The 26,292-nt window shown below is 41.0% G+C and overlaps 1 protein-coding gene across 3 annotated transcripts in view; it reads right to left on the reverse strand.

Moving 5' to 3' along the window:
• Positions 1–26,292, reverse strand: part of LOC113023615 (endonuclease V) — a 70,597-nt gene that overhangs the window by 16,120 nt on the left and 28,185 nt on the right. For 2 of the 3 annotated variants that reach the window (XM_026169805.1, XM_026169803.1), the window contains one exon: positions 18,060–18,129. In XM_026169805.1, the coding sequence (XP_026025590.1) occupies positions 18,073–18,129 (57 nt within the window). In that variant the 3' untranslated portion in view covers positions 18,060–18,072. Of the gene's footprint in view, positions 1–17,406; positions 17,481–18,059; positions 18,130–26,292 lie in introns of those variants that run through there. The other variant, XM_026169804.1, reaches the window with a different exon arrangement.

Raw genomic sequence — 26,292 nt, forward strand, 5'->3', positions numbered from 1 at the left:
CAGGTGGGTTGCCTGTTATCGGACCGGGAGTTAGCAACATCCCCCAAGAACCCGAAGAATAGAGTCCTGGCCCCTAGCCCTGCCAGTGTAGCAGAAATGATGACGGGTGATGATGCAGCAGCAGCCGTTCTTCTCTGCGTGAGGAGCTTAATGTTGTTCGTGTGTAATTTACATTGAGTAGGCTAACCACGTTATTAAATTAATGCATGTAAGGTGAACTAGCAAACATCATCATAGCTACATGCGGCTGTCTTCTTGTTTGATGGCAGATACTCCCTTCACCCTGGCCAAAAAGGCTAAAATGACCAAAGAAAAAGTGGAAAACAGTTAAACATGAGAGGTTTTTGGACAAAGTTTGTGTTTTTTCCATTGATTAAGCACTGCTTCCAGCCAAGAACTTTACCAGGGGGACACATCATTGTGTACCTCAACTTTCAGTCTTTTACCCAACCTAATCTGCCAATTTTTTCTTTCGTGGTTAGGTTTAGGGATTAGAGATCTGATCTACATTATCATATTAAAATTTGGGACACATCGTCAGTAGTGGGCCTTGGATTCATCGGGTGTTTTGGCCATTATCACTAGACACCCTCATCTAAGGAGGCCCTGCCAGGGTTGATCAGGCCCCGGAGTGTCACTGGTTTATGTTAAATTGTTATTTCTCTTTTTCTTTCTTCTGTTTAGTTTCTACAGTTAATTTTCACTGCAACTGAAAAGTAATGCTTACCTCTTTAACATTTTTGGAGCCTCACTTCTTCAAAGGGAAAGAAATGGTGATAGAGAGAAGTAAGACAAAAGGGACAAGATAGGAGAGAGCAGAGAGGAGAGCTGGAAGGGAGCCCCCCGATCTGGCATCCCCCACCTCCCTCACACCTCACAAATGTTTGTAACTCAGGTTGTGCGCTTGATTTAAATTCTCTCTTCACTATATTTTGCATCTTGAGAAACAAAATCCCAGAGTTCCTACATTTTACATGCGATCCTGTCACATTTTTCTCTTTGTAAATAATTACAGTACTTTTTTTAAGCCAATACACCTAGCCCATAATCTCCCCAGCATGTCCTGGGTCTGTCCCGGAAGCCTAGACCCCCTCAGCTGACTCCTGTCAATGTGGAGGAGCAGCTCTTCTCTGAGCTCTTCTCTCTGCCTCCAAGGCTTAGAACTTGAACCCTTTGGAGTGTCAGCTGTCTCTTTATTACAGAGATTTGGTAAAGTGTACTCTCCCCCAATCATGAACAACATCCTGATAAATTCCTCGTCTTGGGGCAGCACCTCTTCTCCAGCATTGCACTCTTTTCTGGCTGCTGAAAAGAGTGCAAGAGTTTTCATTTTTTTATCTCATATTTATAAAATCATTGGAATAGTCTTACTCTCACTAGTCTGAACTAGTTTCCGTTAAGAAGAAGTCAATTAAAAAAGTATTTACTGGTCACACCCATGAAGTATCCAGATGAAAGAGAGGAGAGGATGATTGACAGGTATCCCGTGATAATATAGAACTTGGAGTATGTGAGATGATGCACTTTCAGGCCTCAGATCAACACTGTGACGTTAGCAGTAACCTGACTGATAAGGACATGGCAGTGTGACAGAGAATGGGACACCTGGCACTGAGCCGGTCCCCAGGAGATGCTTGCTACCTACGCACAACGCTGACCGACTTATGGAGGGGGGAAGAAAAAATGTAGAAACACCAAAATTTATGGCTGACATCTGCGGTGTGGTGACAGGCCACAAGTCAAGATCAGAGGCTGAGTTTGTAAGAACTCATGCCTTCATGATTCAAAATGACATCAACAGCACATTAGGAGCTGACACTTTTTCCAAATATTTATGACAGAAACTTAGAGGAGCAGACTTTGCACACTGCAAATGCATCAGCTGTGCATAAAACATAATGTTGCAGATTAAACTTCTCATATATAAGTTTACGGTTATCATTAATTGGATTATGCTATACAGAAATAAGTTTTTAACGAAGACGTTTTTAAGTGGGGCGATAAAAAGGAGGCTGCACCTACGGGATAAATAAGGATGCACTGGCCAAGGCAGTAAGATATAAATATAGATATAAATGAGCATGCAGATGATGCAATTCGAATTTCAGCCAATAGTTTAAAGCTGGAATACTGATGCAGTGGTGGAGGCAATGCACAAGGATCCACAGAAATGTGCCAGTGAAAAGCAGCAAAGACGGAGCTCAGAGTGTGAGAGAAACACAGCCTGTGCAGAACACATTTAACTTGATGCCCAAACTGAAACACTGAATCTTTTTGGACTGTTTAAATTGTGGCATTTCTTTATCAAATGTGCCTCATGTCAGTCACAACCACGTGAAAAAAGTAGTTAATGTCACCATCTGATCTCTTTTAGCATTTGTACTTTTTGTAACTAATGTTTTTCATGCTTTGAATTTAGTAACACAAAAGTGATTTTGTTACAAATTATTCTCTGGTGCTTTTTCTTTCTCTGTGCTCTCGCTCGGTTTTTGTTTATCTAGCATTTGCAGTCGATAATGAAACACTGTCGGCACTCCTTTGAAAACAATGGATCCTAATGAGATTATCCTGAAATCAGCTCAACAGTAGTATTAGTAATAGTACAATAGGTGTTATGTTGGTCTACTGCTATTAGCAACATGTAAAGGCATTGTTAGCAGCAGAGACCACAGACTGCTTTTGGCAGTGTTAACATCAACAGCTTGCCTGCTGAAGCCCACTGGCTCCTTTCCAAAAAGAAATTATTTACAAAAAAAGGAATATTCTCTCCTTTTCAGCCAGTGGAAGAGCGAACAGGAACAGAGCACTATTGTGACGGCTAATAAAAGCTGACAGTGTGTTTAAATTCTGCTCAGGATTCAATAACTTACACTACATCTCCATACCTAGCCTGACTCATTTGGCTGAACTGTCCCTACCACATGTGCAGCTTCTTGACTAATCAGTCAAAGAGAATCAGTGAACAGCAAGAAGTTCAGTTACAGTCCTTCCATTTGCTGTCCATCTGTCTCTATGGTTTCTGCTCTACAGCAGCTGCTTGCCAATAGCTGACAATCGCTTTGAAGAGATGCTCCTTCATACTGAATTCTGATTGGGCCAGTGCACAGTGTGATATGATTCACTGCCTTTCCTGACAGCTGTGTACCAGAGTGAGAAGGTGATGGACAGGAGGCAGAGTTATAGAGACGACTGAAGCTGGAGAAATGAAGAAGAGGAAGGCAAAGATAATAGGGAAAAAAGTCATCTGAACGGTGGACAAAATTGGATGTGGAGAAAAAAGGAGGGAGAAAGAAAAAAATAAGATTGAAAGGCAGAAGAGGAAAAAGTTAGAAAGAAAAAAGAAATGTACAGTAGAAAGATAAAGAGACAGGATGGGCAGAGGTGCAGGTGTGACATTAAACGTCAGGTTTTAGCTGCTGAGCCTTGACACTGAATCCAAGATAAGAAGGGGGAGAAAAGATGAAGTATCCATCTGTTACATCCTGTCAGTGAAGAGAACTGACATAACATAACATGCATACAGTGCACCTATAACAATCAGCCCTACTGCCACATTTTCTGTAGTTTAACAAACGCTAAAACGATCAAGCACATTACTCCTATTCTCAAGCTTTTCTGTGTCCCAAAGGATAGATTTAAAAATATTTCTACTAGTTTACAAATCACTAAAAGGGCCGAGCTACATTTCAAATCTTCTTTTGCCTTACGAAACATCCTGAACTCTCAGGTCAGCAGGAACAGACCCTCTGTGTGTTGCCAGAATTAGAACAAAAGAAAGTGAAGCAGCCTCTAGATTTGATGGTCCTCACCTGTGGAACAAGCTCCCTGAGATCAGCTAAAACTAAATCTTTATTAGGCTTATCAATAAACCATGTCTGCAACCTCCTCTTAACCTTATATTAATTTCTAATGGGTGTTTTTCTGTGGTTACACACGGTATATTGTATATTGTTGTTGTTACATTTCTGTCATCACTGCCTGTGCATGCTTTACTTAACAACATGCACAGATATATTGTTTATACATTGTAACTGTCTCTTTGCATTCCTCTTTCTAGCCCTCTGCATTACCCTGTGTCTAAATAATGCTATTCAGATAAATTTGACTTGACTGTGACAAGCTGTCTTTCATAAATTCATGAACGTAGAGTAGATGACGCTTGCATGCATGTGTGTGACATTTGACTTTGAAATCAAATACCAACATAGCTGATTCACTGCTCATCTCGTCAACAAATCACACCCTTGCCTCTTGCCTGGAGTAAAACACCATATTACTCTGATGCAAATCAGCTGCAGTGGGCGTGATGCATGGAACAGGATCTCTTTAGGAAACTTGCAGGCAATACAAGCCGCCACTACTCATGTTGATCTACTCTGCACCAACAAGCACATTCTGGCTTATGAATGGCCTGTGAGACGGAGCATTACAGTGGGCTGCAGTGAAAGAGCCTGTGGGTTCTTTATAGTGACTAATGTGTGTGTGACTGAGCAAGTGGGGTTAGTGCGTGTGTGTGTGTGCATATAAGCTGAAGCTTTTTCCCACGGTGAAGTGTAAGCATGACGGCATATTGCAAGATAAATAAATAGGAAAGCCCATACTCATGAGCTCAAACACATACCTGCAGTGGGAACCTCAGGGGAAATGTGGGAAATGTGAGTGAAGAGCCACACGTGGGCGAGAGGGGATAATGGCACCGTGGGATGTCAATATGAGAGGCTGATGCTGCAGATCAGAACGTGATTATTTCAGAGGCTTCAAACTATATTTCCTCAGAGGTTATAATGAGTGTACATGGGCATAAGTGTGTGCATATGTTATAGAAGAGTTTAAAGTCAAGTGTGCGTGTATGTGGGTAAATATGACAGAAAGAGTGAAAGGGGACAGAAACACCGGCCTGAAGTCCTACCACTGCAGCACCTCATCATAATGATGACTTACCAACAAAAAGTTTAGTGTCAATGCATCTGATGTAATATGATGTGTGCATCCGATCTGATATGACACACACTGGGTACTTATGCAAACTTATGCAAAACTGCAAAGAGCTGTAAAGTGGGAGAGTCAGTAATTAAAAAAACAAAACAACAACACAGAGGCGTGGATGTCCCGTCTCCTCTCTTGGAGAATCTCCTAATGCTCTGAATCCAGTTAATTTATCTTTTACTTAGTCAGTGGTAGTTTTCAGCTGTGCTTAGAGGATTAATAAAAAGTTGGAATGGATCTGGATGTTGGCCCTGAATCTAGTTTGGTTGAAGATCTCTTCCTGTTACAAAAAGAGGTTTTTCCCTCCTACTGTTGCCAAATCTTACTGATTTGGTGTTTCTCTCTAAAACTGTTGGGCCTTCAAATATAAGTGCTTCTTGTGAACTGGCGGCACTACATAAATAGAATTCAAAGGGTCATCCAACACAAAAGCAAACTTTAAAAAAACACCTCTGGCAGATGTTTGATGAGGAGGTATCAGTGTGTGTGACATGCTAGCACGGTATAGATTTTCAAACCAGTCTTTAGTTTGTTAAACAAAAGAAAATTAAGTGCAAAGATTTTCACAGGCAACTAAGTGCCTCAGCAATCCTGTATCAACAACAGCTCCACAGCTGCTAAAAGCCCCGAGTGACTTCGGAGTTCTTTATGAACCACAACACGAAATTACTTTTCAATCAATTTATTTATACAGCACAGTTCATATAACGAAAGTTAATAAACTAAATAAAAATCCAAGAATTACAAGAGAAACACAAAATAGAAGAACTAAACACTTCATTAAAAAATAGAAAAGAGCCAAAAAGGTATTATTAAAATTTTTATTAGTCCAAAAGAAACTAATAAAGCGAAATAAAAAACTGGTGCACTCATTAAAAGCTAAATTAAAACAAAGGTTTTATGACTTAAATCTGTTTAAATCATCCAGAGCTATTTAAAGCTTGAAAAACAACAAACAAGCCTCAAAGTTTACGCTAAAATGTTGTCATACTCAGGAAACGATGGGTTAAATGGTGGCTCAGCTCATTTTTGCCCCAACATTGGTTGGAAGGTTTAATAAAGCTACTGCTCTCTGAACGAAAGCACTGAACACTTGAACATAAATGGCTGGACTTTAACGTCCTCATCATGGACCAGCAGGCACCCTAGTGAACACACAACTCAATAGTTTAGATGGTCTTTTTGCCTCATAACTTTTGCACTGTCCACTTCCTGCTGTGACAAAACAAATTTCCCACGTGTGGGACTAATAAAGGTTATCTTATCTTATCTTATCTTAACACAACAGTTCAATGTTATGCAACAAAGCTAAGGTGGGAATCTCATTAATGCCCAAAACGTCCACGTCGGTGGGAAAGGCTTCTGAGAGAATTAATCCCACTCTTGACGAAGCCGACCATCACTGCTGACTAAAGCACCTTACAAGTGGGAGCGCAGCGGTCTGCTGCCAGCAACGATGGAGCCACTAAGCGGGGTGGACTTCACATAATAGCCACTCAATGAAAACAAAAGCCTTGGCCCTGTCAGCTGAGCCTCTCTCCCCCTCGCAGGAAAATCAAATAACCCCCAGTATCTCGTCTGCCTCGTCCAAGGCTGATACGTCCTTATTACAATGGATCGTCCTCAATTGATTTGTCTTTAGAAGCCTCAGGGAAAAAAAGGCCCAATTGATTTTATAGTTTACAGGGAGGCCATGTGAGAAGTTTGATGGTGAAGACACCTGCTTGGGGTAAAAACACACAGGTGTGATGCTGGTGTGGATGGCTGTGTTGGCGCCAAGGCTTCTATTGGATGTAAACAAGGCAATTTGTCCGATGCTGCAGCAGAGCACTTGTCGTTATAAGTCAAGCACCAGGCGGTGTCAGCCCCACCGTCTATCAATCACTCACATGTCAGGTTGCCACAACAGAGCAGGAGGCTGCAGATAAAGGTGGAGACACGGTGCGAGGTCAAAGAGACACTGTTTTTCATTTCTGGGAGAATGAATACGAAACAGAACAAAGCCCAGATAGGGTTTCTTTTTGGGTTTAGCCTTTCAGAAATATAAAGAAAAGTGTCATTAAAGGCCGTGTCAAACACACTCTCTGAACATTCATCTTTTACATTTAGATGCTGTGAAAATTCAATTGAAGCTCCTCATCATTAGCCTCTAACACGGCATTGAAGATAGGAACAGCATATCCGCATGAAAGGGAGAATAATTTACTGCACAATAAGAACCAAGCAGTTAATCATGGCTAGATTGTTCAGACTAAAGGCACAGTGATTTATCACTTTGACTCATATGTCTTCAGGAACTAAAATATTCTACAGTTCTCCAACTTACAAAGTTTACTCTAATGATTCAGTAGTATTTGTATATCCACAGAGTAAGGAGGAATTTTCCAAGAAAACTTAAAAAAATTACCCTTTGGATTATTTGTCTCAGTGCATTTAGAAATGTTCCTCAGACATTTTATACCTGAAGAAAGATGAGTCATTTCTCATAGTTTCAGACTATAGAGCCCAAAGGTAAACTGATCGTACTGTGTTAAAATTGTTGGAATTCATCTTTGAGAGAAATAACATTAAATTTCTCACCTGGTATTAAATTTAACTCATGATTTACTGTACAGTGAAGCAGCAAATCAGTCAAAACGTGGCAAAATTCAACCCAAATTTAGATCAAATCCACTTCAAGGTTATCTTATTGTGCACCTTTGAGCTTCTATTTCCAGTCTATATATAACATGTGACCAGATACTACAATTTCGACATGGACTTATAATAAAGCACATAACAGATAACTGCAGAATGTAACTGTCCGGTTTTGTGAAAGTGTCCACACACAGTGCAACAGATCAGCAATGTTGCCAGGAAGCTTTTTGGTTTTTTCTGTTTTATTAAAGACTGATGGGGCTGCGCACCTCGGCTTCATCCCTCAGGGTGAGACTGTCAGCACTCTCCTCTCCTGTAACATCATCACACATCTGAGGGAGAACTTTCAGTGCAAACAACCTAAAGTGTGGCTTCCTGCCTCCCTGAAGATTCGTAACTATATCCTCTTTACCAAAATGAAATTCCAGTTGACAGATGACTAGTTTCAGCTCACACGACCGACACATCGAAAATGGAGGTTGAGCTGGAAGTGGTACAGAGATGCACTTGATCTTGCAAGTTGCGAGTCGAATTGTAAAACTTTATCGCACCTCATGCAAATCAAAAACATTATTTTAACATCACTGTTAACAAATGTTATACCAGAACTAATGGGAATTAATTTATCCATTTAGTAAAACTGTCTCTAGTTATTTGTCCCACAAAACTAACCACAAGTTTAGTAAAAGCACAGCAGTAGTTTCATACAAGTCTTGTTCCCCAATAATCCTCTAATTTCTCCAAGTCATAGTTCTTCCTGCATATGGAGACACAGAGGGGGTGTGATGTACCCCCACATTTTACTCAGAAACAGACAAACAAGATCTTTCCACCCAGTGATTTGTTGGAGCGGTTCATCAGTGCATGAACCTCGATATCAGGCATGACTCCCTCTCACTGACATTATTCACCAGCAGAAAAGGTCAAAGCATGATGGCAGCAGAGAGAAATGGATTAACTTGTCTATGTGTCTTTCCACATCTTTGAGTCACCCAAAGACCTTTCTCCTGCCGAACCGGTGTCCTGCGAACAGAGCAGTATGCGGCAGGAATCTGCGGTGTGACTCAAACCTTCCAACACGACTGCCTGGGGGAATTTTTTTTACCGTGATGTGGCTGGAATTGATGGCACTGTTGGGATACGGAAGCAGGCAACAAATATTTGTCGTGTCGTGCAGTGACACAGCTTAAATTCAAAACTCATCAGCAGCTGAAAAAAAAGACCTTAATCCTCTTGTGCCACCGTTTGAAACCTCGACGTCAATGAAATCCTCCTGTAGGTGAAACATTGTGTCATGTGGGGACAGTAGAGCTATTCACATGACCATGTGTGTGTATATAAAACTGTATTTTACCTTTAACTTACTTAAAACTACACAAAGAAATTCTGCCATAACATGGCGACCATGTTTACCCACAGCAACGGTGATGTAATGCATACAAATGATACTGTCCTGCGTTGTTATGCTGAACAACATGTAAGTATGGAAACATGATTATACATCAGGATTTGATCATCATTTAAAACTCTCATTGAAAATTCTGCACACCCTGAAACTTACATGTCTTTTTAATAATAACACCCCCTTTTTTTAAATGCTTGATTTCTGCAACTTTTTCACCTTTATTGGATCATAATGATCAGCTCCTTAAAAATGCACCTGACCACAACCTCAAGAGGTCAGACACAACCTACCATTGTGCTTTTTTATATATATTTTATTACTGGCGGTGGATCCCATACATCACTGTTCTCTATTCTGCTATTAAATGTCAGTCTCTGTATATTTTCTGACTTATCTTTGTACATAGATGTGTAAAAATCAGTATGGTCTTTAAACTAACAATATTTCACATTTGTCCCCAGAGTCAGAAAAGAGCTAAGCAAAAAATAAATAAATATATGTCACCATTCTTTCCTGAAATAAGCAACGGAAAGACATAAAATCAGAACTGGCAACTGTGGGGGAAATTAAGGCCAGTTTAGAGGACTGAGGAAAGATTTATCTTGGTCAGTGTCTTGAAGTTGTTTTTCATATGCTATCGCAAATGATTAGTTAGACTTCAGAGATGGACTCAAATGCAGGAGGCAAAAGAAAAAATAAGGGGCAGGGGGGGAAAAAAAACAAGCAGTTGATCGCGCATGAAGAAAATCCACAGAACTTGCACACCTTCACAGAGTACGGAGGACTGGACTATATGCTAACTGAGGGCTGATTGGGGATTAGACACAGCTGTGGAACGAGGTGCACGTGCAGGCAATTGACACAGGTGAAGACCATCAGACAAGGAGGAAGCAAAACCCAAAGCAGCAAACAAGAGGAAACATATCAAAGTAAAGCAGAAAATGAGCAATCACCATACTGAAACAAGGAGCCCCTCAAAAATCAAAGATTAATAATAATCAGAAATGAATTCATTCATGGGGGAACACAGAGGAAATGACTTAAAGGCTACCAACATAGACATAAAAATGAACACTTAAAAAACACAGGGGGGACTAAGGCATTGTTACAGAGATGAGACAAAAGGAGAAACAAACAGGGAAAAGCTGAGGGAACTAAAAACACAAGAGATAAACTCAGAAAAGGAACTGAAGCTAAATAGAGAACAAGAACTCTAAACGAAGAAGAGTAAAAACATATTCAAATATTACAATGAAACTAAAGCTTACGGTAAAGATGTCAAAACAGGAATCCAGTATATCCTATATATTCAATGTAAAAATCAAAACTCCAAACACAAAGTTATGTTATGTTTGCTGACAAATGTGAAAATGATGCCCAAAGCATGTTAAACTAAAACTAAATTAATGTTTGCAGCTGTGTTTTCATTTCTCTGCCCCCTTCCTAGAACACACCTACTTATCCACCTCTCCATTTGTCCTTCCCCTCTATCTCCTCGTCTCTGATTCCTGGGGTTCAGCGATTGTTCTTGTTATTGCTGAGGAGCATACAGGGGTTTTGTGTCAGTGTGTTTGACGATGAGACGGCTGCGGTGAAAAATGAGGTGGGTGGTGGCAATTTATCAGTACTTGAGCGGCATCCTGCCAGAGGTAGGCAAGGCGGCACAAAATGCGATGCCGAGGGTTTACTGTGTGCGACCATGGTGGAATTAATGCAGTTTCTCCTCCGATGCATCAGACAGACGGGAGGGAGGATAAATAAAAAGAAGAAGAAAAAGACAGAGAGGGGAGGGTCGTTTCTCTATCTGCAGAATTCCACATAAAGCATCGGCTTTTCTCCTTTAGAAACTCCCTCGACATCTTACTCCTCTCCTCTTTCCTCCTCCTCCTCTTCTTATCCCAGGGAGTCAGTCTTTAAGTGCAACGTGTCCTTTTTACTTTCCCCTCTCTTCTGTTTTCTATGCAATTTGTATCTCTGCTGACGTGGAAACTGATGACAGAATGCCGATAGAAATGGGAAATACACAAGGAGAGAAACTCTTTTATAGTCCAATGATGCCAACTCTTCCTCTCGCCTCCTCCCAGCTTTTAGGTTTCAAATCATCTCGTTATTCATCTCCTTCCCCATCATCTCTGCTCACAACCTCCTAAATCTGATCACGCAAACCCCTGGCCATCCTTGCACTGCCCGACCCTTTTGCAATTTGTCTTCTTACTTATCACCCCATCAATGCATAAACACAGAAATGCACACTCATAGTATACACACTCTTCACTGTTACTGTACTATGTCAGCCTCAGGCTAGCTGTGCAACTCTCTCCACTGGGAAGGGTGCAGGAAGGGAAACACACATCAAGGCAACCCAGAGTCAAGCAATAACAAGTAGAGAAGAAAAGAGAAGGAAAACATGGATACCAAAAAAATGCCAGAGAGTCATGTTATTAAAAAAATCTTGGCTGAAGGTTGCCCTTCACTAGTTCAAAATTACTAATGACTCCATCTGCTAATATCTCAACACAGAGTAGAATGTGCCAGTGATTGCATCTGACTGCCAGATAAAGGAGGAGTCACAGAGCGGATTAGAGGGAGCTAAATATATACAAAGCACAAATAAATTTTGATGAAGCTGAGCCAGTGAAACTTGAACAAGTGAGTGGGGACTGTGAAATGAAGCCTAATAAGAAAAGGAAACAGGAGAAGTATAGAAGGGAGTCCTCGGGGGATTCAGACAAAAATGGCTTCATCATAATTCCAGCTTCAATTTCAACATTAAATTCAACAGGGAGCATTTTCTGTTTTCTGTTGCATGCACACACAAAACACAGAGACAAAGAAAAAGTGCAAAACAGAAACGGTGAAAGAAACAGCCCAACAAACAGTAATAATGCGGTGACACTACTCTGCACGCCGCGCCGACAGGATGTGACAAAGCATATTTGGATTTGGGGATGTTAGAGATAAAGAGAGATTGTAAATACACGCTGGGCAGCTCATTGGACACTTAAAAACACGATTCCATATATTTGATTATGAACAGAAGAAATATGAAAAATCTGATGGCCAAATGTTTGGATTTGCAGTTATTGTGAACGCCTACAAAACAAGCCTCGAGAACACACTGCACGCTTTAAAATGCAGGTTTAAGGCAGCATTAATCAGTGTTTTTTGCTGCTTGGGGCAGAATCACACAGAGGAGGCTGTAACCCAACCCTACTGCAGCTTTAACAGATGACACTGGTTTTTGACAACTTAGGTTGTTATTTGTGTGTCATGTACTCATCAAAGTGACACGTCTGAGAAAGCATCGAGAACAAAGCAATGAAATCTTACCCAACAGAAGTGAGCACACAATCAGACTGGCTGTTAAAAAGCCAACTGTTCAGCTAGACTATCTATATCACTTTAGTTCGAGGTAGAAAATGAGCACAGCTGAAATGTCAATAAATTTTATTGCACGGGAAAAAACTGTGTTTACGTCTCCGTTTTCTCTTTCCAATTTGTATGTTTAGCCTTTTGGTTTGCTGAAAACTTGTTTAACCCTCTGCTCGTGTAAATCAGTGGCTCACAAATGATATCGGCTTACTCACTAACAATCATCTCTAACTGTACTCCTTCACATTAACTTAAATTGTAAATTGATGGTGTGCGTGCAGCAAAGAGAATGAAAATGAGGAACAGATGGACACAGAGAGTAAGAGGAAAAAACTATCATTACAGCTTTGTGCCCCTCATTCACCTGAACATGTTTTATTTACTGTCCCTCAGAAGCAGAGTTGGCGTAAGAAGTGTTTGTTCTACAGTCTGGGTCAGTCTGGGCCGAGCGCCTGACACACACAGCCGGAGGCTACAGTCCTGCAGGACACACTGAGCCGCGGCGCCCTCTGCACGCAATGATGAAGCAAACTTTGGGATATTGTGTCGACCTGAAATCTAACAATGATACTAAATTTGAACTTAAAGCAAGACTTTTGATCTAAAATAATCTCTCTGTCACAAATGACATGTTTCAAAAGTAAAAAAATCCCTGTTTGATTCAATGGACTCGAGGTTTTTGATGCTACAGTTCAAAGTAACTGAAGTTAGCTAACATTAGGAAACTCCTCTACCTGTGCTACTGTTTTTCAGTCCCTTTAACCTATTGGTAAATGTGGAGTTTATGTACTTATAGTGAGTTAACTGTAGTTTTTGCCCACATACAGAGCAGTTTACTCTGCATATTGTTTCATTTCATAATTTTCGTTGCATTTTCTAGGGCTTGTGTAGCCAACAGTAGTGTTTAGCAAGATTTAGTTATTAACAGGCCACCTTAATTGAGACTAGAAACAGAGGAGAGGTTTCTGACACAACTTCAGCCACCCCACGGTCTGCTGTGATAGGACATGACGATGTGAAGCAGTTAAAGTTCCAGTAAAACTTACAGAATCTGCAAAGAGCAGAAAAATGTGAAAAACGACCAGTTGCATGAACATATACATCTGCCACCGCGGCACCATCAAGGATGGGCTGGTCATGTAAGCACATGGTTTAGAGTCAGGCGATGGGGAGTGTCCAGTGAAACAAATCTGGGTGGTTACAGCGCCATAAGGTGTTAAGATGCATCTGAGCAATGGCGCTTTACGTTTTGCACCAGCCATACAAATCCACTTAACTCATTTACATATGCTCTTTAAAATGTTGCACAGGTATTCTTAGCTTTCTAAGAAAAACATTTAGGCCATTTACACTAATATTTTCTGACTTTAATTTGCTGAAGAGAAATGAGAGCTAATTTACTTTGCTAAAGTATTAAGTTCACGTAACGTATCTTTTTTAAGTACGGCACATTAAAAATGAGTACATTTCTACAAAGATATATTTGTGTGAAGAAGCATAAAAAATCTCTCCTAACACGTGCCAGACTCAAAAAAAGATGTTAGCTTAACTCCAATATAACGCAGTCTGGGCACAAACACACATCTTCGCTCATGACGGGCCAGTTAATCAGTCCAAAGTGAGCTGAGACTGAGTGATTGTGTTTAAAAGATGTCAGAATGACAGCCGGTGATGGGCGGTGGTACCTGTGTTTCTGAGGTGGAAGAATAGAAACACCAAATGCCTCTGTAGCTCCGTCCTCCAGTTAATACTCATGCTGAATACTACCAGCAACAAGCTGTGTCCTTGTACTGCTATAAGTTTTTAATGAGTGCGGCTGCTCCCAACAGAGCTCATCGGCCCAACCTTGGCCCGACTAGTTCTCCAACATTATCCTTGACATTTTAGAAATGTTTTTGTAAAGGGCAGTAAAATTTGTCTAACAGCAGGGTGTAGATTGAACTGATCTCACTAACTCAAACTGAATAGTTTGCAGATGGCTTATTGAAAGTTTGTGACAATGCTACAACGGGGCTATCAGAAGATGAAACAACAGAACCTGGACATACTGTAACTCACTAATACTAGCACTCAACCTGTTCAGCCTGTGGCTCATCAGCTTCTTCCCTCTGTCATCTTCTCTCGTATGGAGATGCACATACTTTCCAGCTCAATCTTTCTTCCTAGCCAAAAGTCCTTTTCTCCTTCCTTAGTGTCCAGCCTCACATGCTTCTCCCTCTATCCAGAGGATACAACAAACACATTCATGGCAGTTTCTTTCACCGCATCAGCTGTACTTTCACAGTCATCTGGCAACTCCTTCCTACCACTCAGAGCTTGTCTCAAGTCCTTCCTGGACTCTTGCACAACATTCTTCCGTCTTCAGCTTCCACCATTTAATCCTTAACGTCTGCCTTCACTTGCTTCCTCTTCTTGATTTCCGAATCCATCCTACAGACTGTCATTAAATGTTGCCTAGATACAGTCTTCCCTTGACACCACCGTGGAGTCTCCTTTTTCAGAATGCACCTTCTGCATAAGATGTAGCCCACCTGTGTGTCACCCTGTGCTCCTCCTGGTTCTTGAATTAATCAAAAGATCAAACTAATCTATATTAATCTTATACTTGGGGACTTGGGGAATCCACATAGTTTATAATTTTTCTGAAACAAGCTATGCTTTCCCTGCTCCCTTTAAACTTTACTTACTAAACTAGTTTTCTCTCTGTCTCGTTTTAATCGACAACATTATTATGGAGCACAAAAAATAAATGCTCACCAGAAACTTCACTAGTTATAGTCTGACCCAATTCTCTGGGTGGTCCAAAGACATGCATGGGGTTAGGTTATCTGGTGATTCTGAATTGGTCATAGGCATGAATGTGAGTGTTAATGGCTGTCTGTCACTCTGTATTAGCCCTGTGACAGACTGGTAACCTGTCCAAGGTACACTCTGCCTCTCGCCCTATGGCAGCTGGAATAGACTAAATCCAGACTTGGATTTTTACAGTAATTCCCATGTAAAATACACAGCACCAAGTAGACCACTGAGCCCCCTCAGCCCATAGATGAAGGGTTACATAAAACCCTACTGTAAACATAATGGATACTGTTATGATGACTGTCATTTACTTTGTGCTGTGTTTAAATGCAGAACTCAGACGGCAAAACAGCAGAAAGACAAACTGAAGCCAAGGCAGAAGCAAACTGTCATGCAGAGTAAATCACAACAGGTAAGCACATCCAGCATATCTCGCTATCACTCACATTACTGATAAGCTTTTATCGTCTTGCCTTGACTCCTTTCCTTTTCTGTCTTACACAGCCATTGATTTGTTTTTCCACACTCTTGCTCTGTCTCTCTCCTTCTGCAGCTCCTGTTGTTTCCCTCCTTTATTGGATCTCCTCGTCTCCTCTCCTGCTGCTCCATCTTTCATGTGTCTCTCCTCTTTCCGACAGACACAGAGACTATTTCTCTTCCTCTGCCACCCAGGGACAGAGTCTTCACAAGGTTAGATATTTTAAATCAGATAGACTAGCACTGCCGGAGTAGTAAGTGTCCAAAACGGGTCAAAATTAGAGAGCTCCTTTAAATGATATTGAACAGAAATACCTCACAAGTCTAAAGCTTCAAACACACTTGGAAAAGAGCTCATAAATCATTGGAGTCACGCAAAAATAAAAAATGATAACGATAAAAAACAAAATTGGATGATGAAATATTTTAGGCTTATGTTTTGATCACATTACGTCTGATCCACCACAAACGGAAAGAGAAGAGAAACAAAACAAAAACAAAACAGAAGAAAATGAATGGATGGATGAACAAACAGTACAAATTATTTAGTTAATTAAAAACTGGCATCAAAAAGAACCTATTATGCTCTTGAAAAATGTGTATTTTTAGCTTTAAACCTTAAACGAGCACTCTTTCAATTGGCTGCCCCTAAAAAAACAAAAGCGATGGAAACCTGCAGATCCTGGAGTAAAAAAGTTTTCAGAAATCGAGCACTGAAATCAGTCTGATGCTCAGACAGACAATAAGGAAAGCATAGTGGATCCACTTAAGTGTTGTGGTAGTGGGGTGTGGTTTGTGGCTCAGCTGTGGGAGGACAGAGGGGGCGGGTGGTTCAGGGTGCACTGCTAGGGGATGCTGCGTGGAACACCTGTTACATAACGTCCAATCAGCCTCCTCTATTCATGCAGTAGCACGTTGGGACCAGGTGGAGGAGCTACAGTGAGGAGGAGAGTTGACGGCAGCTGAAAATTCAGTATCGAGGCACAACGCCCAATCCGAGCACTGTGCAACAAATAAAGAGCACAGCAACTATTGTGTCTGTGTGTGGTGTTAGGAAGGTGGTTCTCACCTGCTCCTATGCAACATCCCTTTTTTCTGATAGAAAAACATTTCAAAGTAGCAATTTCCTACAAAATGTTCAGCATGCATACAAATCATAGTCTTGCTATTCTTTAAATGAAGCGTTTACCTGCCTAAAGTGTGTACTTCAGCTCAAACCACTAAGGTACAGTGCATCTGATCAAATGTGCCTGCAGTGAGTGAGAGAGTGAGAGGGTAAAGCTGGGTTAAGGCCTGGAGGAACCCGCTGTAGCCCTGCCTGCTCAGCACAAAGCCTCTCTCGCTGTCTCAGTCTCTTTGTAGAGAGGGTGATCAAAGTGTGGAGCGCGCTCAGAGGATTCACAAAGTCAGGAAGCTTCTGAGCGGATGAACACGGACATCCCATTATGTTTCCAAGTAGGGTATCAAGGGACGTGAAGGTGCACACATCCTCAAGCGCGTGAGTGTGAGCTCGCTCGAGCATCTGCACTCCAGACCTAAAGGTTTGATTCTGTGCACGATTAAAAATACTCGGGAAAATGAAAGATGATTGCGTTTTCGAAGCATCTGAGTGTGCTAACTGTCTGCAGCTTTGATCCGTAATGAGGAAGGTAGGGTAAGATTCGGCAGCGCTGCCTGTTATTTCAGATGAGAATCAGAGGATCAAAGGCTTTTTCTCTCCTCATCCTTGCCTCTCTCTGACTGCCTGTGTGTCTCTGCTTCACCTGAAGTGTCCTTGGTTCACCTCTGGCCTGTCCACACCCCCCTGAAAATGCAGAGAACCCGTCAAAGGCTCTTCAAGATAAACTTGTCCACTCTTCTGTGGCAGGATGGAGTTATTTCCTGTCACAGAAGACAAGCTGTAGGACTGCTGCTTCACAAATACTGTAGATGACCTCTGACCTCCCTGAGGATGAAGGATAAAGCTCAAATATTTTCTTACAGACATCGGCATTTGTGCCGTGCAGTCCATAAATGTTTGGAACAGTTTTACGGGTTCTTTCCTGCCGCTCTCCCTTCAATGTTTGAACTAATAAGCAGTAAGAAAACTGACTCTGAGACAATTTCAGTTTTCTGAAGACAACTCTATCTTCTGTTTATTCATCTACATAATAGATTTGCTTAATTCCGGCAGCAAATTAGATGAGAATGATGAGGCTTTGTACCAACAATCTGGGCTTTACTTTTGGATTTGGGGAATTTCCTTTGAGTCACTGGCTTTAAAGCTTTTTTTAAGACTGTAAATTACTTTAGCGATGAAGTCACTACACATACTTTGGAGTGTGTATGTGTGAGCGTGTACAACAAAGTGTGAGACCCACACGTGTAAGATTTTTACGCTTACCTCATTCTCTGAATCACGTATCTGCAGATGGGAAGTGTATGCGAAGGTATTCTCTGGAGCGACAGTCGGCCTGCGGAGGAGGAGGGGGAAGATGAGGATGAAGTGAGAAAAAATGAGATTCCACATTTAACACAATGTCCCAAACTGTGTTCAGCAGCGGAGCTGCGATCCGAGGTGAGCAGGAACGCCCTTACACCCCGAAGTCATTCCTCAGAAGTTTGAAGTTAAAATTAAGTGCCTTGATGCTGACTTTGTACAAATCTCTTCTGTTTGCTACCAAATCTGGCAAACAAGCTAAATGATACAGCAACTGTTTGCACATACGTTTCTGAGGCAGCATTCTCAAACATCATTAGATTTCAGAAATTTAGTTTTGGGTGAATTAAAATCTCCAATTCTTAAATAGCAGCTCTGACTAAACTAACAGAAGAGACAACACGTGCAATATGATCAAGGGGCCAAAAACTTCCCCAGTTTGTTACTTCGGGACAATCTGATATCTTATATTTAAATATGTAAATGAGACATGATCTATTATCTGACACCACAAAAGCTTTTCTTCATTGTCCTTCAAAGTGCAGGTTTGCCTATGCTTCCTTCCTTTCTTTCTTTTGGAATCAGCTCAGAGTTTGGGTTTAGGATACAAACACTCCCTACTTGGAAAACCAGGCTTGGTTAACGCTTCTATTTTCTGTCATTTACTTGTGTCTACTCTCCTGTACTTTCTGTTTTTTGTTCATGGCCTTTCTTTGCCCCTCTTTTCTGTCTTCTCTTTCCTCTCCCTGCGCCTGGTTCTGCCAGAGGTCTCTTCCTTTTAAATGGGGGTTCTTCCTCGCTTTCATGAACAAGTGCTTGCTCAGATGGGATCAGGAGATCATTGGGGTTTTCTCTTTAATAGAGTCTTTGCTGCTGACATTATAGAATACCTTGAGATGACTGCTAAGGGGAACTGGTGCTACAGAAAGAAAATTGATTTGACCTTGCTGTGGGTCGGGGGGTTGGGGGTGGGGGTGTTCAGTCACTGTTAGTTTAATGTTTTTATAACACTTAAATGTACACACACATGTCCTTGACACATTTTTCTCTAATACTCTGCAGGAAAACATGTTATTTCAGAACAGCCACAGTCTCAATGTGAGACGATACCAAAACAAAATAGGTGAAAATGAGTTTATGAGGTAAGGTTTAACATTCACGTTTTTTCAAGCATCTTGGTATATTCATCAGATTATTGGTTTATTTGTTTTGCACTTGCATAAATTTCTGTCTAAAAAGTGACTTGAACATACCTTTTTTAAATTTGTGTGTTTTGTGGATATACAAATAAATCAATCCCACACTGGAAGAATAGCAGTGTTACCTGACATAACAGCAAAAAGTATAAAAAATAAAGAAAGAAAGAAAAGATAAAAAAACAAAACAAAAACCTCAGTTTGATAGTTTTTGGTTAATTTGTGACTTCTTTCCAACACATCAAACAGAAGTTACACTCACCAGCGTTTGATCAACGCTTTGATTCAGTGAGGCTGTTTCAGTTCATTACGCCACACTGATGTGAAATACTTGCGGGAAAGCGGTGGAGTGTGGGTGTGTTGAGGGAGACGAGCACTTTTAAATCAAAAGTGAAGCTGCAGTGTGAGACAAACGAAATAAAAAATAAAATAAATACACTTGACAAAATGTAAATCATTATGTTTCTCCCAGTGCAACATGCTTACCGTAAAGCTGGGATTTTCTTAAGACTGGAAAACTAATAACTGAATCACCTCTATCACTCTGCTGAATACTTCTCATGCTGCCTAAGGCTACACTTAAAGGCATTTTAGCCATCGGCACGCTCATCTAATCTGAATGTGGTGACGTCACTTTTCCAAACTGAACTGTGGATCTGTTGCCCTTTTATGGTGCTCGTTGAAAGACGATCGTTGAAAGTTCCCACAAAGTCGTCCAGCCACTCTGACGGAGCTGTGTGTTCAGACTGTGGTTGGAAAAGAAGGAGCTGATCACATTGATGAACCGGTAACACTACTGATCCACTACTGCTGCACTACTGGGCTCCAGTTTCACCTGCTAGGTTCCTGTAGGACACTCCCACAAAAGACATTCTTTTTCTCAAGTGTTAGATAAAGATAACCCTTTATATGTGAACAGACACGGAGTGTAGCTCATGTTAACAGCTCACAGATGGTTTATTAGCATGGATGTAGGCGGCTTCCAGCTGTGAACAGTGAAGCCAATGAGGAAGTGCTTTAATCCTTTTTCATAAGAACTTAGAACTTAATTTATTGTCATTGTACAGTTGCCTGCACAACTAAATTAGGTAGCAAAACCACAAATATGCAAGAAAGTGACAAATTTCAAAACAACAATATAAAAACACTATATACACAATACACAATATATATATATACACTTTATACGATGTATAAGTTACAATAAAAAAGTATAAGTTACCAAAGAAAAATGGGATTATTGCACATTTGCCAAGATATTGCACAGAATAACTGTATGGGGGTCTGCTCACGCGTACACACCCACATCCACCCACGCTGACATACACACACTCAGGTTACCATAAGTTCAAAGGGGAAGGCCGCAGGTTTGTCAGTGTTCTGGTGCACTGAGAGTTCTGACAGCCCAAAGGTAGAAGCTGTTTTTAGTCTGTTGGTTGGATCTGAACCTTTTTCCAGAGGGCAGGATGTTGAATAGGTGGAGGTTAGGATGGAGGTGGTCTTTTAAAATCGCCCTGGATTTGGAGAGACATCTATAACTGTCAATGGAGTCCAGGGAGGGGAGTGGACGGCCGATCACCTTCTTTGCAGTTCTTATGAACTGCCACACATATACTACGCTGAAGAATGGGTAACACCCTGATGGCATTACTTGAGAAAAGTAATTAAATTTACTTCGGAAAGTTTTCTCACAGTCTTCTTACTTTTACAGCATTGAGCCCTCTGATTTTTTCTCTCTCATGCAATCAGCAAGCAAATGAGTTTCAAGGAGCATCCCTAACTTTTATAAACCAAGCATTTCCTGCTCTACGTATGATTATCACACTGCACCTGTTTGATCAACAGAAAACGGCAGTAAAAATGCAGAGAAGAATCAGTTTAAAACTGGTTCGCTCTGGCCACAGCTCTGCCAAGGTGGGAGCTCAAGAGGTGAACAGATGTGCACCGTTGGCTCTCTACAGGGGCTTTCGATACATTCAGGCCACACATATACAAACACTCACACAAGAAGAGCAAAGGCTCTGGTCCAGTGGCCCACGGCAGGTCTTTATCCTCCAACTGCCCCAAAGGCCCTTAAGCCCTGCAGCTATGCCTGCATGCTCTGCTCTGTCTTCCCTTGAAATCCATCTTTCCTTTACCAATTCATCCTCCCTCTACCTGGAATTCACCTCTCATCAAGCCAAATCCTTTGTATCACTCTACTCAAACTTTTTCCTCCAAACCTCAACCTTTCTCCCCCACGCCTCTCTCATGTCCACCCCAGGGCTTCCTCTTATGCTTCTTTCCAACTCTCCTCCAGTTTCTGTCTATGAAGGTCCACAGTCCAGTGACTGCAGCACCAGAATGTCAGACAGCCATATATTAACATTTAGACAGCCTTAGGGCCCGAAGGGGAGCTCCAATTTTAAACAGTCACATCCTCTCAGCACATTCAGAAAAGTTGCACAGTCCGACTGCTACAGCTGGCACCGGTGGAGCTCTGCTGTCAATCTTCACCCATGTTTTATCCTGTCAGCTGTTCGACGTGACTGTTTTACGGCTGTGTAGCCTTCTCGTTCTCTGAGTTTCTCCTCACAGGCATGTCTCTTTTCTCTTCAAATTCCACTAAAGACATCGTGCTGTGATGCTATCATTATCAAGTCAATGAGATGCTGCTCCACAGAGAATCTGGTTTTTAAAGCAGAACAAATGAGGAGATTCATGCTTGGACTATGAAGTTATTTACTTCGATTAATCTGTCAGGTTGTGTTATTTTTTTTTAATTGAGCCATAAAATGTCTAAACAAAAAATACACAACCCATTTAACCCATTTGGCAAAGCAAACTGAAATATGTTCAATTTTCAAAGAAAGAAAGATTAATCATTTGAGTCTCTGTCAGACTGCCAAACAGCTGGTTTACCATCTTAGTCCAAAATAAACTATTGTGAATTGTATGCTTGAAAAACTGTGTTGATCCCCTAATTGAGCTAAATGGAGATAATGAACGGAGGAACTAAAAAAGTATTATATCTGCTATCTACCAGAAACCCTGCATGAGAATAGTTTAATGTTTGCACATAAATTAAGCTTTACCGTGCACGACAGCCCTACAGATGATCGTGCAGAGACACGCTGTGTTGTAGAAAACATACTTTCTAACCAGGAGCGTGGGTTTCACGTTGAATCGCATTTGTCTGCATTTTTGTTAAACATTTGCAACTTCTAGAATCATTCGATCACATACATTTAAAGCACCTAAACACTAAACAATACCACAACATGTGTAAAGGTAAAGCAGCAGTCATAGTGTGTGTCATGTCAATTACAGACTGTATGTAAAAGATGGGCTTAGCTATCGCTGGACCACAGCGCCACCCACTGCCTTCTGGATTCTGCATTTTGACGACTTGTCCTTATCATTTTTGTACTGGTTAACACATTTGCCTCATATGCGTAAGATCAAAACCAGAAAGAGACAGAAACCCAGTTGCAGGATAAATGGGAGGTTGTGTCAGGAAGGGCATCCCCAAAATCTGTGCCAAATTAAGCATGTGGATCAATCTGTTGTGGGAAAAGTATCTTTTTATCATTGTTGGTCACTGTCGTGTTTTCGTTTGTTTGTCTGTTTTTTTGGGTGGTGTTTAGAGCCAGAAGTGCCCATATTTAATGTGCAGTGAAAAAGCATCATTACTTGCATAAATACACTTTGTAAGTGAAATGCAGAGGCGTGTATCTGCTAATTAGTCTGTGAAGGTTCTCAGTCATCCAGGTCATCGTAGTCAAAGGAGCTTGCAAAGAAAAGCGAGAAGCTTCTTCTCGGATGAGAGGTGAAACGTCTTCAAGTAACTTAAAGAAGTCCAGACGCTTTTCTTTGCAAGCTCCTTTGACTATCTGCTAATTAGTTGTAAGTAACAAACTAATAAAATACTAGAATTTCATTTACTAAACTGGAGCACCACCAAACGCCAAACAAGCAGTTTTGTTTGTTAGATAATTCGATATAAAATGTTCCAAAAGGTCAAGTTTAGTGATGTGATTTAGGGAAGGTGAGGCATCGCAAACAGCGATCGGCTGAGGTAGCCTGTGCAGCACACCTGTCAATCAAAGCAGCCACGCCCCTAACAACAAGACCTAGCAGCATCCAAAGAGATTGGTTTTGTACCCCCCCCCCCGGACACGTTTTTCTGTGTATTTTTCCATGAAGTTCTTGGAAAACATTTTGGATACTGGACTCCATGAATACTTTCACTATTACAGCATTATCATGTGAGGTCTATGCTGCCCCTTCAGGATGTGCCAAAAAGTCCCTCGATGATTCCTGACATCCACAGGATGCAGTGAAGCCTCGAGCATTTTATGTACTCAAATATTTTAGTGTTGCCTACAAATTCAAAACTGGCCTTTAAATAATATGTAAATGTGTTGCTTTATTCAGCAGATTTTACACTTAGCTTAATGATAGATTCTTGATCTCAATGGAACTAATGAAGACAAATAATGATTACATTTATAAAACCAAAGCCTGGCTTGTAATGACTTCTAAATTTATTCCAGAAACTGCCTAAAACCCAAAAGTCAGCACATGCACGAAAACAAGTAGAAGTAAAGGGAAATCCATGTGAGCAAAAGCAGGCACTGAAAGTTTCAGAGTTTTTCCTTTCCCCACAAATTACTCAACACTCCAACTTTGTGTAACTTTCGAAGACAGAGAAAAGTGAGACATATTATTATTCAGCGCTGGGACAGCAGGGCACAGACAGGGTGGAGCACGGTGATGATGTGAAGTCCCTGTAAGTACGACTCTTCTTAGTTAGCGAGTCTCAGCGGTCTCACAGAGTCTGGTTCTTTTCTGTCTGCATCGTTTGTGAGGACCGACATGCACGGGTGTGCTGGCATAGTCATGTGTGTACGTGCATGCACGCGTATGGGTGTATTTGTGTTACTGTTGAGGTGACAACAACCAAAAATACACTAGCTCTGCAGGCCTGAATTATTCAGAGAGTGGAGACAGAGCTGCGGGTGGCGGGGGCTGGAGGTAGATGGATGGATGAGAGGTGGTGGCGGGAGAAGAAAAAAAACAAGTACAGCAAAGACGAACAAAGTCAAGAAGAGCAAGAAGCGAGAAAGCTGAGAAAGTGGGCACTCGTCAAAAGCACAAAACACACATGCCATAAACATATTTTGTTGCAGTCGGCAGAGGGTCTAGAATAAATTCATGCATCTGTAGACTGAAGGTCTTAAAAAACAAAATATAAAGCTATATCTCTGTACTTCTTACACAAAATCTTTCTGGGTTTCAATAACTGCACACAAACCATGCATCAGCAATATCTCTCAAACACATGCATACCTCCTCCTTCTCTTCCTCCATCTCTTTTATTCTATGCATGCAGGCTCCCCATTGCCAATCACTCACATTGAAATTCCATCTGTTTTTGCAATCTGGGAGCACAGCTGTCAAACATTTCTGTCTCCCTGGCCGACGCGGGGGGATATATCAGAACCCAAAAGGGAAACTGGAGCGTGGAGTCACATATAGCGCCTCTTAGCATGGGAAATGCGTGCATCTTACATCCAAAGAGGAGTATAGGACTGCCAGGGAAGATGTTATTAGCATTGCTGACTCTGCAGGAAGGCTGTTCAGATGTAGTGTAAATAAAATTATATTGTATGAGAAAAAGAAAAAGAAATAATACAAACTTTATGATGCCTTTTAAGAATGTTATTTGTGTTAACTAAGTTTTACAGAAGCACACAGCAAGTCAGATGTAACATCTGTAGGAGGAGCAGGAACATAATTAGCTACGTGTGTTTTGTAAAGCATCCTGGAAAGGAGAGGTCTGGAAACTCGCTGTTACTGTACATCTCAGCCAAATCCACAGAATCCTGTTACCAGTGGATGTCTTCCCATTAGTGTGTGGAGGAGGAAAGTCTGCATAATAATGGATTTCAATCCCTCAAGTAGGCTTTGTTTTCCTTTTTTTCAAAATTTCTGCCTAAAAATCATCCTCCGAATCTGTCAGTTATGGCTACACAACCATACGGCCAAAATGAAAGATACGGGGCTGGATAACCTTGGATAATGTTGGAAGTCTCGCCACAGTGGGATTTGAAGTAGTCCAACAATCACTTTTTCAAGAAAACAACATATACCATTGCTTCAGTGATGTGTTTGAAAAATTCAATGCAGCTCCACCAAATTAGATGCAATAGAGGCAAAGCACCACCATCACCACCAGCTGAAGTGATGACAGCTTGATATCTTACAGTACTTGATCTATTCTCTCAGTGAATACTTGAACACGTGATAAGATTAAGATTTCAAACATCACAATGTTCATTTACAATTTCAGAATAAGGCAAAGTTTGCTCATTGGCTAACAGCTTGTGATTAACACATTTTATAGTTGTAATACCACTAGTCTGTATTACTAATAGTAGTACAAAAAGTAGTAATAGTTGTACCAAAATAAGAAGGAAGCATCAGAGAGGCCAGTTACATCCGAGTGAAGCCGTCTGACAGGATATAAATATGTTTGTCATGGAGCATTAGCAGCATTAGGTTTCACTGTTGTCCATTAGCGCTTTTAACTGACTGCTGAGGAAAAGGGTGGAAGGAGGAGGAGATCGACCTGTTGTGCGTATGTGCAAGGGATGTGTGTGTGCATGTATGTTTAGTGTCTGCATACAGCACGTCTGAGCGAAGACATCAGCAGTGTGAGCACAGATGCATTAAGAAAAAGCTGCTCCTGTGGTTGTATTTTTTATTAATGGATTTCCTAATAGATTTTTATATGATTTTTCAGTTTGCTTTTAACTGGAACATACTTAGTGAAGCTAAATACTAAAGCTACTTATATTATTTTGGATGCAAACACAATTGCTGGTTCACAGAGAAATGTCCTTACAGTTATATTCTCTCTGGGTAGCATGACGTGAATACAAGTCAAAAGAAAATATTAGAAGTGGTAATTATTTATCAAGCTCAACTGGTGAATGAAGCATCATAAAAGATGAAAG

Source organism: Astatotilapia calliptera, chromosome 6, assembly GCF_900246225.1.
Source record: "Astatotilapia calliptera chromosome 6, fAstCal1.2, whole genome shotgun sequence".
Taxonomy (NCBI): Eukaryota; Metazoa; Chordata; class Actinopteri; order Cichliformes; family Cichlidae; genus Astatotilapia; species Astatotilapia calliptera.